The sequence below is a fragment of the Bemisia tabaci genome, chromosome 4, assembly GCF_918797505.1.
Source record: "Bemisia tabaci chromosome 4, PGI_BMITA_v3".
NCBI classification, from domain to species: Eukaryota; Metazoa; Arthropoda; class Insecta; order Hemiptera; family Aleyrodidae; genus Bemisia; species Bemisia tabaci.
In genome coordinates this window covers 24,511,839-24,528,331 of record NC_092796.1, presented here as the reverse complement: position 1 = coordinate 24,528,331, position 16,493 = coordinate 24,511,839, and the positions used below count along the sequence as shown (strand labels likewise).

Genomic DNA, 16,493 nt, shown 5'->3' with positions numbered 1-16,493 from the left:
AGGATTCTCCTACACATGCGTAGTGGAAGATGATGAACATTCTGAGAATATTCTGAGTTTAGCTGCTGATACAGAATATTCTCTGATTATTAAAATGCTGCTCAAAATGTAGGAACATTGTTGGAATATTCTCAGAACATTGGGTGCTATCTGGCTGGTGTGGCAGTTTCACCATCGGTATGCTGTAATTAAATCATAGTCTGAGGCATAATGTAAAGGTGATGTTAATATGTAGTTGCACAACTAAGTGTCCCAGAGTTGTGTAGTCACATGTCTAGCGGGTAAATGTAGGTACATAAACATATGCACCTATGCTTGCGGATACCCACTATTGCTCTGCAACTACACATTCATGGCGACTACTAACCGGTGACCACCTTGCAACTACCTTGCGAATACACTGCGCCTACTGATGACTACCCTTGACAACCATGTGACTACACTGCGACTTCTTACATATGCACACGGCTATGCTATGTATTCGCAGCATAGTCGTCTTTTTTACCAGGGACCGGCGACCGGGATGATGGAACGCAGTCCACTCAATCGATGTTTTGATCCAGCTCCCTCGGCGCACAGCGGATCGAGTCAATTAAAGAGGTCGGACATGAAATTTTTGACTAGAACAGCAAATCTCGATGTTTATAGATCGTATTCGATAGCGGTTCGATGTATCGTTTGGTTCAGAATAATAGAACATAACCTCAAACAAAAATTTCAGGATATGATATGGAAAAGCTGAGAATGAGGATGTACTAACAATGTCACTCTTCATTGCCATTTGATACTCGCAAGAATAAAAATTCGATCACAAAAGACTCGTTACATTAGATTTCTTAATTGACTTTTGAGGCTACGTTTACTTATTGAACCACTCGATATCGATATAATCTCACCTGTTTGATGTACTGAATACGATCTATATCGTCACATTTTAAATTTCAAGGGGTGCCTCTGAAAGAAAATTTCACAAAGAAACCAATAGGTCCACTTATAGAACCTCAAAGCTCTGTATAAGAGGAGTTATGAGCTTTTAAAAGTTTCTAAATTTGGTCCGACCTCTCACATCGACTCGATCCACTGTGCAGTGCGGAGCGTCTCGGGTCGTATAGTACGCATCAAAGAATTTGTCTTCTCGTAAAAAGGAGCATTCTTAAAGTTTATATGACCGGCCTTGTCAGAGAATATTATGTAGTAGAGACGGGGCGGATTTATTTCGTCCTTGAGCTGTAGGATTTTTACCTTGTCAGTTGAATTCCTCCTCGTTTTCCGCGAAGAATTTTTGAAGTAAAAATTGAAAGTTATCTGAAAATGCCTGTTCAGCTTTTTTAGAAGAAGATTCCAAAATCGACCGATTAGTTGACGATTGCTGGATTTTAAAGCATTCTCTCGACAAATTGCCTATAACATCACGCTGAACCTCGCGAGGGATTTCATCTTTGAGCTGTAGGACTTTTACCTTGTCAATCAATTTCCTTTGCGTTTTCAGCGAGGAATTTTCAACGTGAAAATTGATAGGTAGTCATCCGAAGGTGGCTGTTCACCTTTTTGAGGGAACGATTCAAAAGTTGATCGATTACATAGTTGATTATTTTTTTAAATTTTAAGACATTTTTGGAAAAAATAATTGCTGGGTGTTACACCATACTGAAAGCCTGCAAGTTGTGCACAAGAATTTAGCCGATAAACATTTTGAAATAACTTCGAAAACATCGCGAATCGTTTTTGCTCTCGATTTGTGATATGCACCTGGGGCACAGTTTTGAAATGTGTCAATTGCGTCAGTCACAGAATCCTGTTTTTATGTGTGCAGATTATGGATCAGCAAAGAGTAAGAGGATTTGCCCTAACACCAAGTTTTCATCTTCAATATTAACGAAGATACTGCCCTTCAAAAAACTCGGAGTATGACAGCATCCACCGTACATACATAAAACGAGTGCTTTCAATAATTTTGTCGCAGTGAAGAGAACAAAATATGTGGGAAAAAATTTTGTGTTTCGAAGGCCACTAAGTTTGGCATGGAACCACCTTGAAATTTGCGAAACCCTCATCATTTTTTCATTTAGTACTTAATTTGACATAATTGTGCATCAGTTAACTCAATGTCAACAATCTGTAAAGAACATTTCAAAATCATGAATTGGAAAACGTTATGACTCCCCAAGTTTGAATATTAGAGCCTAACCTAACACAACGATGCGACGCGATGTCTGCGTGGAACGCGTATTGGCGCCTACAAGACTGCAAAATACTTCACGCATTGCGCTTACGCACCGTGGTGTACGTGCAATGCGGGAAGTATCCTTGGAGTGAACGCGCAATGCGTGAAGTATCCGCGCAGTCTTGTAGGCGCTAACGCTGGTCGCACTACTGTGTTTGTGTTTGGCTCTAACATTCAAGCTCGCGGAGTCAGCATTTCTCAACTCATGATTTTGGAATTTTAGTACTTTCTATGTGGATTAACATTAGCAAACATTATGAAAACATTCTGTACGTAATATCCAACTAATTTCCTATCTTTTTTCATAGTGCGGCTGCAGATGCACAAAAAATTATACTGTGTTCAGCCGATGTAAGCAAGTTTGAATGATATATCATTCTCTTTTTTTTGCCATGTAGAATCCTATTTTCGATGATGTTGCCAAATCAATAAAGACCCCGCCTCCCCCCCCCCCTAATTCAATTTGGCACCCAAAATGGCCGCCTCGGAGGTCAAAGATCCGAAAAATGATGTGTCATTCATGTTTTTTCCCCCCTGCTATGCATGGAAAAGTGTTTTTGTACTTCTGCATCTGCACGATCAAATTTTCTCGGTATGTCAGCCGAGGGGTTCCTGCGAATGGAGAATGGAGAGAGCACCCTCTTCGATCCCCATGCAAGTGTCTAGGAACCCTCAAAAAGTCAAGATCATGAAGTTTCGAAGAACTGGGAAAGTTGGTGATCTGCAAGATGTGACAATTTAAAAACCAGCTATGCTGTGACCGGCGCAACTCGATGGGTGATACTGCGGGAATGCGCACTTCGCTTTGCGGCGTTGCAAACTACCAGTCGTACTTTATTTTTTCCGTGAAAAACTATCGAAAGTCATTTCTTGAAAACTTAGGCGATTTTTACTCTCCGTGTGATGCGAATATTCCGTGAAAAATTCGAGTCATAATGACGGTTGGATCTCCTTTCAAAAAATAAAGTATTTGTGGAGATTTTGAAACGCTGCAACCGAAATTCGCATTTTCGTAGTTTTGCCGTCGAACTGTCTCATCATCTTATAAGGACGATAAAGTTTGCAGACTACTACCCAGTGATTCGATATTAAATCCCTAGCAGGGAGGAGAAAAAGTCCCTAGATTTCGCTAAAATTCGTAATTCTCCAGATTTGCTCAAAGATCCCAAGAAAATCCCTAGATTTTGCAAATAACCGCCATATTAACTTATACTCATGACGTCATTCGATGTATTGATCTGCAATATGTAAATCTGATCGGCTCGTTTGAATTTTGCCGCTCTCTGAAAGCAGTGCCAAGCAGTGCTAAAACAGAGCAATGAAATTAAATAATATTATGTGAATTATTATTTCCTAGATCCCTAGAAATTCCTAGAGTCCCTTTATACTGAGAGTCAAGACAATATATGTGAATCCATTTCTGATTGGTTCCTGAATTTTAGGCCCTCACAGTGTCAAAAACGGGAATAGAGATTACATTTTCACCGATTGCAAAGATTGTAATCTGGAATGAACCAGGGAATTACGGGTTTGGCAAGGAACAAACGGAATGAGAGAAGGAACGAAGAGAGGAATTTGAGAATGGGCCGATCAAAGATAACAAAAAACGTTCAATTTCTGTAATCTTTATTCCCGTTTGTGACTCCATGAGGGGGTGTTGTCTTGACTCTCAGTATAAAGGGACTCTAGAAATTCCGGAAAATCCCTTGATCTGGATACAGATCCCTAGACATCGGATCACTGCTGTTACTACTACCGGAAAAATCTCAGTTAAGCCCGACGATCGCGAGTTGGGAAGAAAAAAATGTTTCCTAAGTCCAGAATTATATTTTTAATACCTCAGCGACGGTGGCACACAAGCGCACGAACACCTGACGACGGGAGCGCGCGGCGCGGCGAAGACATTTATCACGGCCGTGTCAAGTTTTAATCGCTTTCCCGTGGTCGAAGCGCGGCTCGCGGGAAAAATTCCAGCTCAAGTTTTGAGCCGTGTAATTCCCGCCGAACGGCCGCGAGCTGAGCGTTTTCCGACCTATTAGTGCTGATAAACAGCGAGTTAAGTGGGAGGGCTCAACTCCGTAATCCCTCCTCACACACTTCGCTTTTGGCAGGGTTGCCTCGTGGATATGTTCGAGTAGTCCGTGCGATATCGGGTCGGTGCCCACGAGAATAGAGAGGCCGTAACTACGATTCTGTGACGTCACGCTAGTAGATGAAACTCGGCTGCAATTTAACATGTGTTCTTATGGGAGAACGCATGACACATGGTCCTTTTGTGCTAATATCTTTTCAGGAGTTGATCTGATGCAAAAACTTATAAGAACCCTTTTGAAAGAAGATAAAATTTCACATCAGAAAACTGCCTAGTTCATAAATTACATTGTCTAATAATTGAGGAAATAAAAGCTAAACACGACTAAATACCAAAAATCGTTACCCCTCTAAGATTCAAATGCGCCGCTCATGCAACTTCGGCCGATCGACGGCGGCTCTGATTGGTTAACACGGCGATTACTCTACTAGTTTGACGTCACGAAACCGAGTAGTTACAGCCTCTCCATTTTCGTAGGCAACGATCGGGTGTGAAATTCAATGAGGAAATAAGAGTCCGCATTGATAAGTAGAAGTGCGTGACCACTAGATGTTCCCGGGGTATTTTTTTTTAGCCACACTGAAAAAAAAATCTCGGTGTATTTACTAAGAAAAGGGTAAAATTACCAAGAATTCAGGGTTCTATTTGATCCTAGTTTTTTTTCTGGGTACAATTATCATTTATGGAATTGGTAATTTTACCGAGAAATCTCGGTACAATTATTGAACTTTCTCGGTAATTTTAGTGGACCTTGGTAAAATTGTCAATATTTTGTATCGACTGTGGTAGAATTGCCGAGATAAAATGGTAAAGTTACCGGGGATTGATTACCAATAAAAGTGGTATTCTTACCTGAAAAAACAGTAAAAATACCGGTTTTTAGGTAAGCTTATCAGTCTGTCTTGGTAAAATTACCAGTAATTGGTAAAAAAAAGTGAGATGTTAAAGGTACCAACGGACCGTGGTAAAAACGCCGAGAATTTTTTTCAGTGCAATGAGACACCCGATGACTACTTTTTCATTTCTTACGGAAAATAACATGGCGCATGACCGCATGAGAAAGCGAACTCATAAATTTTTTTCCGGATTCAGTAAAATTTTCGGCTAAAATATTTGTTTCCGACTGACTTCTCGAGGATTTGACGTTTCTATTAATGACCGATACGTTCCACTTTTTCCTAAAAACTCGGAAGATACCGATTTTTGAAATTTCAATTTTCTTTCATTCGGGTCGATGTTTTTGACCGGAGAGTAGATGTCGATCCGAGTGGAAGAAAATCGATTTATTTCTGCCGAAAAATGACTGATTCCGAAAAAAATATGTGGTTTTGATTTCTCTCGACTTCTTATTTTCTATGAGAAATGATGAAGTGGTCTTCGGGTGTCTGATTGGCTGAAAAAAAAAACCGATGGTCACGTACTTCTATTATTCAATGCGGACTCTAATTTTCTCTTCGGTGAAATTCAACACACTGACGAAGAAAATGTTTAATTTTTTAATCAGCTTCGCGATAGAATTAATTTTGTAGCAGTGCTAAGCTCATTGAAGCAATATTTGATTCATTGTCACGGGGGAAAAAGTCAGAGTCACGCAAATATTTTTTTTTTATTCCACTCATGAAAATAATTTTATATCATTATAATATTATAATATAATATATCATTATAATAATCATAATAACTCATCATCCGAGTTATCATTCATTATTTTGTGAAATGTATTATTCTAATTTTTTTCTTCCTATTTTCATAACGAGGTTTGGCCTCTGGGAAAACATGAAAAGTTATCATTATCTTAGCAGCGAGGCGTTTTTCTCGGAAAAAGTCAAATACTCTGCAATGAACTCAGAATAGTATGGAAAGTACAGATGGTACACTCGCAAGGAGTGTAGCGCCGTGAAAACGTGAGGTACGTAACTATTTCGACGCTCCGGAGCGCGTATTGCATACTCTCCGCAGATGAAGGCGCTTACGTCTTTGAACACGATACTCGCTAAGCATCCTACGTTTCTACATAAACACCTCCTTCCCTCTGGTGAAACTTTCGAGAATTATTTTCATCAGAATGATTCAATAAACCTTACCCATCCTAACTCTTACTTTAAGTAAAACCGTGCGTAGCTTGTTCCAAAGGCTGCTAGAGAGCGTTTCCCGTAGAGACCTCAAAATCGCTAAATGTGACCTTCTCCCCCAAAGGCTCTCTCCTTGACAATTTGCTCCCAGAAGATAAGGTTCCTCCTCACAGATCCTGTCACATTTTTATTTCTATTAGGAAACTATGCTCCTTATCCGATTTGCGGTCCAAGTCCCTGAAGCGCTTCGCGCCTCAGCGGGCCGATTATTGAAATTGATTGACAAAGCTATAGACAAAGGAGACAAAAGAGATTTGGAGCGATCCTACTGGTGGAAGCGGGTGGTTGCAATGGACAAAGGGGGTAGGCAATAGACTAACTAACGGCAACCCACGAGGGACCCGATAGTTAGTCCATCATTTTCTCCCTTAGTCTATACTGCCATGCTAGGGAAGAACGCCGTATGAGCCTTCAAGCGTTGCCAAATTTTTTTCGATAAAACACCGATTCCCTGGTAGACTTATGAATATTTTTCTTCCAATTTTTCAGAAAATTTTGTCCGTATTTTGATCTGAGGCTCCTGAAAATTTCAAGGAAAAATATTTATGACTTTCCTCCAAAATAAACGTTTTATCAAAGGAAATTTGGCAACTCTCGAATGTTCATACGGCGTTCTTCCTTAGCACGGCAGTATAGGACTCACCCACTTTAACCAATAGGATAGCTCCAAACTCCCTATGTCTTCTTTGCCTATCGCTTTGTCTATCAATCTCAATAATCAGCTCGGAGGCGTTGTGCGCTACTCGTTATTCGCATGATCTTATATTCTTATAATATTTTTATTTTATTACTGTATGTTTGCATGTTACGAAAGTCAACTTGACAACGCAAGAGAATTTTCAAGCGAGGAAAGTTTAGTGATCTATGAACGAAATTCCGAACCAGGATAACATGCCTCTCATTGGTCGTCGAAGTGGAAACCAGGCCCGTGTGCTCGTGTCATCACCGCATTCGAATTTTTATTCATTGGGAACAGGTGTGGGGACACCGAATTTAGTTCAAACTCTCCATTATAGATTTAAAAATAAATCAAAGACCCGTGTATCAGCGATGGTCAGTGGCGATTCTTGCAAGTTGTCAACACTTTTTCTCCTCCATTTATATGTATGACAAACAATCGATTTTTGGTGAGGCAGCTTTCCTCACCTAATATCGATATTTTAAATGGACTTTAATGGAGGAAAATACAGTGTTGTCAATTTGCCGGTGCGAACGAATTCGAAAGCGCTGCAACGTCATTGATTCAGTTCGTCGTTTTCCTCATAAAAGAAAGTATAACTAAATTTCAATGTTGCCAAATTTCCCATCGCCATATTTTCTTTTTTTTCAAGAGAATCGTCGGCATTCCCAACTGAAAATTTCCCTGATTTTTCTTCTGTTCTTACTCAAACATCAGAAAAATTTTGGGCCGCGTATTTTAATATTTTCCCTTAAAATGTTTACGCAAGCAAGATTAAATTGCGAAGAAAATGCGTGTTGAAAAATTCAACGAAAAAGGTTCATAAGTAATCCAGAGAATTAACGTTTTACCTGGAGAAATTCGGCAACGTCCAAATGCTCATACGGCGTTTTTTCCTTACCATGCCAGTATGTATTGACGATGAATCCACGAAATCGCGTACCTTGGTTTGCAACGCTGCAAACTTTTTGACATGATTTATCTTCTAAAGGAAAAAACATTCGATGACATTTCTTGAGAATTTATTGGATTTTTAATCCACGTGTGAACATTATCTTCGAAAATTTCAGGCATTAGTGTCGGTTCGTTCCTCTCCGACAAAGGAACATTACTTTTTATTTGAAGTTCACCAAGTGAGATCAATAAATAATTCGCAAAGAGCCCCAGGCCGTTATTTTTCACCACTTCTCTGATTGTCATCGAGTATTACTTGTTTTTGGGCAGTTGAAGCTGCCCATATTTTTTATCTAGAGTCGTCTAATGCCATGATTCTCGCAATGTACGTCTAGAGTAATCATCGACAGATTAATTTACTGATTTTCTGGTTATCAAGCAGCAAGGACGCACTGATAAAGAAAAAAAGATGCCAATACGGCATCTTTTTAAGCATATATCTTTTGGATCAGATGGTAAATGCTGGTTTGAATGCTCTTAGAAGTTAACTTTATATTCTGGAAATGTAACGATTGAATTTACAATCGTGGGGAGAATTCAGTTTCCAGGAAATATAATATATCCTGGCTAAATTTGTATCGAACACTCGTATCACACACAGGGGAGCAAAACCTGTGAAACCCGGCTGTTTCGTATGAATATCTACAACATACCAGCATCGGCAACTCGGCTGGAGACAGCTCCGAGACTAACGCGCCTTCAATTTGAATGCCTATGCAATACGCGCTCCGGAGAGTTAAAATAGTTGCTCCCGTAGGAGTTTCAATACTTCAAGGAATTCGCACAGTCCTATTTCGCTCTTGCCTTCCCTGTCGAAAACGCGAATTTTCTGCGGAATCAATCAAACGCTCCTGATTTTATTCTGTTCGATGCTCAGTTTGTATACACACCACCAGCTTGAGGCCAAAAATTACAGGGTTTTATTATTTTTTGTTTCAGCTGAGGTTAAGATGCCGTCGGGGAAAGTGGACAAACCAGTTATTGAAGACAACCGAGATGGAACTGTCAGCGTCAAGTACGAGCCTCGCGAGGAGGGTCTCCATGAACTCTATGTAAAATATAATGGCGAACATGTCCAAGGTAGGACCTCCTATTAACATTCCCTGTCTACAGGTAGAAATGGATTGCATTTTGCAAAAAGGAACCACTAGCACCATTGCAATAATGCTAAGATTGTGCAACTTCATCTTTTGCAATAAAATTGCGGAAATCGTGAAAAACTATGAAATTTAGATCGTAATGTTTGTCCTAAATTTACAGTTTTTAGCGAGTAAAATAGAAACTATGAATGGATAATTGGGTTTTTCCTCCAAGACAAAAGAAGTTGCACAATTTTAGCAACATTGTAATGCTAGTGGTTCCTTTTTGCAAAATGCAATCCAAATAACCCTCAGTTAGCAGTGGCGAGGCGTGTATGATCGATTATCGATATTTTCCCATTTGAAACTATGGTAAAGAATCGATTATTAAGGGGTTCGTTGCGAACACTCTGTTTATCGATCCTTTTCCACAGGTTTAAATGACAGATTCATCGATATATCGCCAAGCACGCCAAGCCACTGTCCGTTAGTGTGGAAAATGATGAACAGTGGAAATCAGGATTGATTTTGGCGTCTTCTTTAAAGTTAAAACATTAGTCTGAACGAGACTTAATGCTGCGATTTCTCATGGGGAATAAAGGTGTCAAGCCTTGAAATGGCGAAAAAAGTATACATATGATACATATTGATCTGTCTTCAATCATTTTGAGCCTCGCTTTGTCTCCCATTTATATTTTTTCTGCAATTCTACGGTTGAGTAGTTTCAGTTTTCATTTGAAGATGGCAGTGTTCTGTTTAACATGGCGCTCTAATTGTCAGATAATAGCTGAAATTTATCCCTCTTTTAGCTATTTATTGATTAATGACTAAAGGATGGATCGTTCCATCTGTAATATAAGATGTAAAACTACAACTTTGATAGCCTCTAATTCTCACATTTATAATCCTAGTAGCCTATGAAAGAAACATGTAGGTATTTGCCTTATAGTCTATTTTCTTCATTTTTGAAAGTGATAGCATATTTTCCTTTATCATATTAGAATTATTTTAATGGTTCTCTAGTCTAAAGGAGCGTCCATCATTGCGTAACGACCTTGGGGGGGGGGGGGGTCGAGGAGAACGTTAAGCCATTCTATTTTTATCTGTTAAAGGATATGGACGTACGTCACAAAAGCGTTACAAGGGGAAGAAGCGGTATTAAATGCCGAAAAAGTGCGCCCACATAATTTATGAACGCTTCTTGAGGACGGACAATGAAAAGAGCTTTCTTTTAGGATATGTAAGACGATTTTTCTTTGTTTCTTTTCTCTGTTAATGTAGGTATTTTTTATTCTATCATTATCAACATTTTTGAAAGTTCCATTAAATCCTTCAATGTTTCTTGCTCTTCAGGTTCTCCCTTCAAATTCCATGTAGATTCAGTGAGCAGCGGTTACGTAACAGCTTATGGCCCTGGTCTTACCCACGGAGTCAGTGGCGAGCCATCTAATTTCACAATTTCCACCAAGGGAGCTGGTGCAGGTAATGTCTCTTCATTCATTTTGATGAAGTACGAAATTACTTTCGTTGCTTGAAAAATTAGAACAAATCATCATTAAATTTGAGTCACCTGGTCTAAAATATTCTCATTAGGAAATATTATTCTCATGCTTTTTTTTCATTTTCTATATCCTGGTGAGCAAATTAAAAGAGAAGGTGTCAATGCTTGATCTTGAAGGTTTTAGCTATTTTCGAAATCATCAGCTGAAGAATACATGTTTTTTTTCGGCCCACCAGAGTCATACATTTTGCTGCCTTTGATGTCTGGTGCAATCCCGCCATACGTAGCTGCTATTTTGTAATTGTAAGGCATTACAAAACAGATTTCTCTCCTGTTGAAATATAAGAAAACTAAAATTAAATAAAAATGCAGGATCCAACTTAAAAGGTCTGGAATTGCAGCAAAGTTTCATTGCAGGCAAATTTAAAAGTTAAATTGATGGATTCCTTTTTGCAATGGTCAGAAATAATCAATTTTACTCATCAAACATCAAACAATTCAAGAAAACATGAAGTCTTTTCTTCGCACTTATTGTATAAACAAATACTTCAAAATGATCGAATCAAGGTAGCTTACTAGAAGCTCTCTTTCTTTTCCTCCTTGAAAGTCAGTGAAACCTTTTCAGCAATTAGTTGAGCATATCTTGCATCTTAAAGGCTGAATTCATGAACATTAGAATATTTTTCAGGTTTAAATTAATGTCGCTTTTGTTTTATTTTCTTAACTTTCATATTATTCTAAATAATATTAAAATTGTAGAAATTACCATTGCTTTAAACTAGATAGAAAGTGGAAGTTTTCTAAACCTTGGATTCGATGATTATGATCTATTAAAAGTTTTCCTCGTCATGGAAACTGTCAAAGAAAAAGTTTTAAAATGTCTACTGAGAATATATGAAGTCTTAATATTCTGGTGGTAAACTTTTTTTAGGTGGATTGTCCTTAGCAGTAGAAGGTCCAAGCAAAGCAGAAATAAGCTGTCACGATAACAAAGATGGCACCGTTTCTGTTTCTTTCCTACCAACTGCCCCTGGTGAATACAAAATTTCAGTCAAGTTTGGAGACAAGCATATCAAAGGAAGCCCATACAATGCCAAAGTCACCGGTAAATATAACTCCTTATTTCAAGACCCTTAGTTTTTTAATCCTGTTCTTCATATCTAAGCAAAGAATCGGTGAAGCAGTTACTTCAGGAGAGCACAATTCGAAAATTTTGAAATAAGTTGCTAAACTATAGTGTTCAGTATGGGGGAAAAAATTGTCTCATTAAGAGGTAAAATAGAGAAAATAATGACTAGATTAGTTGGTTATCATTGATAATCATCTGCTTTTTCTGTGTAATTCTTCTAATGTCTATTTGTGCAAACAAGTAAAAAATAAAAGTGAAAAGGAATTCAAAACCCTTTCACTACGCTGTGGAATTGAAATTTCACAAATGATATCTGCTTTCTTGATTGATTGATTGATCGATTTGCATATAATAGATTTAATTTGCATCATGTTTGAAGGGCATACTTTACTTTCACCGCAAGCATGAATAAATTGAATCAAAAGCGGTGCATTTAGTGTCCATAAGGAATAATGTTTTCATCGTGGAAAAAGTAAGAATAGATGATTAGAGGAAATATTTTGAACACGAAATATTTATCAAAGGTCAATTTGTAATTTTAATTTTTTGAAGTATTTTGTGAAGAACGTGTGTCACGTCTTATTCCTCCTTAACTCAAGTTCTTTAGGAATGTAAAACTCAAACTAAATCTCTTATTTTGCAGGTGAAGGGCGTAAAAGGAATCAAATCTCAGTAGGATCATGTAGTGAGGTCTCTTTTCCTGGAAAAGTGTCAGATGCTGACATTAGATCTCTCAATGCATCAATCCAAGCTCCAAGCGGATTGGAAGAGCCTTGCTTCCTGAAAAAACTACCAAACGGCAATTTAGGTAAAAGAAAGTCTTAATCAGTATCATTGATATTATCACCGACCATTTCAAGTGAAAGGGCCCAGAAAAATTGTTACGTAATCATCATCTGTAACTTTCATCATTTCAACTCATTTATGGAAGCTCCTATTTTTTACCCCAGTACAAGACTCGTTCTCCTCAATGTGTATTTTGATTATGTCTAATGCCTGATGAACATTTAACTAGTTTAGATAAAGTATAGCTCCAAACAAAATTTATGAACCTAAATTAACAGGGATAAATACCCAAAAATTGATGTTTAGCTTTCATTAAACGGGAAAGTATCAGTAAATTAGACATAAATTCAACGTGAAAATTTGCAGAAGGAACTTAGATATTTGCAAAAAGTACTCCTTATTCTTACATTACCAGATACAGTTGGTGAATTTAGCTCTACAAATGGCTAGAGCCAATCATTGCACCCTTACAATGCAGCTGACAAACGATTACTGACGGCTGATGTAGCATGATGGAAATGATGTGATGCAGATTGCATAGGGATGCCTACAGTGATGCGTCTTCCACTTCTTGAAACTGTAGTTGCTCTGCAGAGGCACAGATCGGAAAATAGATTTTTTAAGATAATGCAGTATTAATGCTGTGATTAATCTGTCCCGATTTGTTTTTTTGGGTTTTTATCCTCTCTGGCGTTTAAATGAAAAATTATTCATGTGTATTTTTTTTCAAGCAGAAAACTCTTGAAGAAATTAAACACTGATTTACATTATTTCACCTGTCAAGCAAGAGAGAAATTTAATTTAAATAGCAATACTTTTGACTTCCAAGAGACAACTTTTAATCTTAGCAAATACTATTTACCTAACTCTTAGATATTCTCTCAGTCTTAATTAGGAGGTAAACAATGTAATGCCCCTTAATGAACACCATGAACTAATATCTACTTTTTCTTTCAAGGTATCTCATTCACACCAAGAGAAATTGGTGAACATGCAGTGTCAGTGAAGAAAATGGGAAAACATATTGTGAACTCTCCTTTCAAAATCAATGTTGGTGAAAGAGAGGTGGGTGATGCGAAAAAAGTCAAAGTTACCGGGAATGCGCTTAAGGAAGGAAAAACTCAAACAGAAAACTTGTTCACAGTTGACACACGTAATGCAGGTGAGAAATGCAAGCTACTTGTATTATATATATAATAAATATTGACGTGGGCAATGCCTCTTGAATTTCAAAGCAGCTCGGTTCAATCCTTAACAATGGCTTAAGAATTCTAATTGTTTAAATTAGATTTTCAATTCTGGGATGAAAATAAAACATTTCACATTCAAAAGTTGGTCTAATTCAAATTTGAAAAGGTGTAATTTTTAATCTTAAATTAAGTATTATGATGGGTACAGCGATGTTTATCCAATCAATCAAAATGAGGAAAAAGATCAATAAAAACCGGCTCTACAAATGTTCCAAGTCATTTTTAGATTAATTTCCAATGCAATGCACACTGTACCTTTGATTATTCAAACTCAAGTGGTGGTCGTCCAATTTGGATAGTTGGAAAGTTCAGATTGAAATAAAATTCTGTTTCAAATATTCCCGAATGACAATCATTTTCTCCTGTTTCTTCATACATATTCACTCTTTTCTTTCCTCTAAGCATCACATACTTTTTCCTGTTTTTTGTATTCCCATTTCAATGAAACAGCCGACATCCAAAAAATACTTAGCCTTTAAAACTCTAAAGGACAAACAGCCTGTCTATCACTGTTGTTTGGTGAATAGAAAATCGATCGACCAGAAAACTCATGAAGAATAGATTATCTCTCAATCGCTCTATGGCTCAATGGTCAGCGTGTTGCGAGCAGGAAAATACGAGCACATGTTGGGAGAGCAAACTAGTAGGAAATAGGAAGGAGTCATAATTGTGGGTTTGCTCTGCTCACCAAGAGAAAATACATGAAGCAGATAAAAGTAAAAAACCAATCCTCCCAAACATTAGTTTGAATAATCCGGAGTTTTAATGATCTAAGTTTTGAAAATCCAAGGTTTACTGCATCAACATGTTGATGATGAAGGGATTGATCCTGATTAAAAAAAAACTGCAGTTTCCCTCTTTATCATTCTAACCTAGTATGTTGCAGGTAATTTTCACATCATCTCATTGATTCGTTTTAGGCTCTGATTGTGACCAAATTGCATGGAAAATATTGTATTTCAATGAAAAATATCCGCAAATTTTCAATATCATGCCAGAAATGATGAAAATGCCTACCAGTCTATCAGATAGTGTAACTTAGAAGTATTGTTATGGAAGGTAAAGCTGCTCATCAGAGTGATTCTCCTATTTTCTTTCAAATGCTTGTGAAACTTCTAGATTTAACTGTTATTATTCATCTGTGTAGGTTATGGTGGTCTTTCATTATCCATTGAAGGACCCAGCAAAGCAGAAATTCAGTGTAAAGACAATGAAGACGGAACATTGAATATCTCTTACCGACCAACAGAGCCTGGATACTACATTGTCAACCTGAAGTTTGCAGATCACCATGTTGAAGGTTCTCCGTTCACTGTTAAAGTTAATGGTGAGGGCAGCAATAGGCAACGAGAAAAGATTCAGCGGCAACGGGAAGCAGTGCCAATCACAGAAGTTGGAAGTGAATGCAAGCTTACATTCAAAATGCCAGGTAAGTTGAGTATTTAAGTGGGATAAATTTTTTATTTGCTTTTTCAGTACAAGTAGCTTAAAACATGAAGAAATGCACATAAGTGAATCTCTTTTTGTATTGGAAAATGATTAACTTGAGTGATTCTAAACAATCAGCTCATCTATTTCAAATGAGGTGTCTTTTAAAAATCATCGTAAAAAATCACAACAAACTGTTTGTAAAAAAGTCTAGGTCACCAGGCAATATGCTCCTTTAACCTGACATGCTGTTTGAGACTTTTGAATACTGCTATAAGAGGCACTGGATAAATTTGCGTTCGATCATGGTCTGAATCTTTTACATACTTTTGATCCAGTAATGATGCTGTTGTGTCAAGAAAAAACGCTGTATGAATCCTCAGGCATTGTCAAATTTCCCTTGATAAAATATAAATGTATTGAGAAAGTTGAAAATATTTATCTTCCAATTTTGTTTGTATTTTAATCTAAAATATCTGAAAAATATGCATAGGTTTCTTCCAAAATAAATTTCTTATCAGAAAAAATTGTGCAACATTCAAACGTTCATACAGCATTTCTCCTTAGCATGGCAGTATGTCTCTTCCTTTTGTTTGCTAATCATTTGAATTTTTTAGCTCCTGATTTGTCAAAAACGGAGAGGTTTTTTGACCAATTGGAGGGTAGGATTTTATTGTGTCATCGCAATTTTGTTTCTCTTTTCTCCTGGTTTCATCATGTCTCAATGATGTAAAAATGGTAGTCCATAAATTGAAATCGTCAGTTTGATGGATCTTGAACTAACACCAATTTTTTTCTTCTCTTTACCCTTCTTTTCTTTCCCAGGAATCACCGCTTTCGATCTGTCAGCAACAGTGACATCCCCTGGTGGAGTAACAGAAGATGCTGTCATCAATGAAGTTGAAGACGGACTCTATGCTGTACATTTTGTGCCAAAAGAGTTAGGAGTTCACACTGTTTCAGTCAAATATAAGGAAATTCATATCCCAGGTAATCATGATTTTCAAATCTATTCATTTTCTTTTAGGCCTCTACCAGTTCTGCCAGAAATACCTACAGATGAAGGATTCCCTCAACTAAGTATACTCGTAGCAGAAAACCCATTCCCAAGAGCCACGCGGGATTATGCTGAAATTCAATAATACTCTTGAATTTCTGGCCCAGAGCTTGATTTTATAAGTGTTAACACTGCTAGGATAGGTGACCAATGTAATTGTCCACCTTACACTCTCTCCGACC

At 37.6% G+C, this 16,493-nt stretch overlaps 1 protein-coding gene across 1 annotated transcript in view; it reads left to right on the top strand.

Annotated features, from left to right (window-relative positions):
* Positions 1–16,493, top strand: part of LOC109038974 (filamin A protein cher) — a 156,490-nt gene that overhangs the window by 129,392 nt on the left and 10,605 nt on the right. The window contains 7 exon segments of the mRNA XM_072299536.1: positions 9,021–9,161; positions 10,514–10,642; positions 11,593–11,766; positions 12,434–12,598; positions 13,535–13,738; positions 14,974–15,255; positions 16,080–16,244. Of these exon segments, the coding sequence (XP_072155637.1) occupies positions 9,021–9,161; positions 10,514–10,642; positions 11,593–11,766; positions 12,434–12,598; positions 13,535–13,738; positions 14,974–15,255; positions 16,080–16,244 (1,260 nt within the window).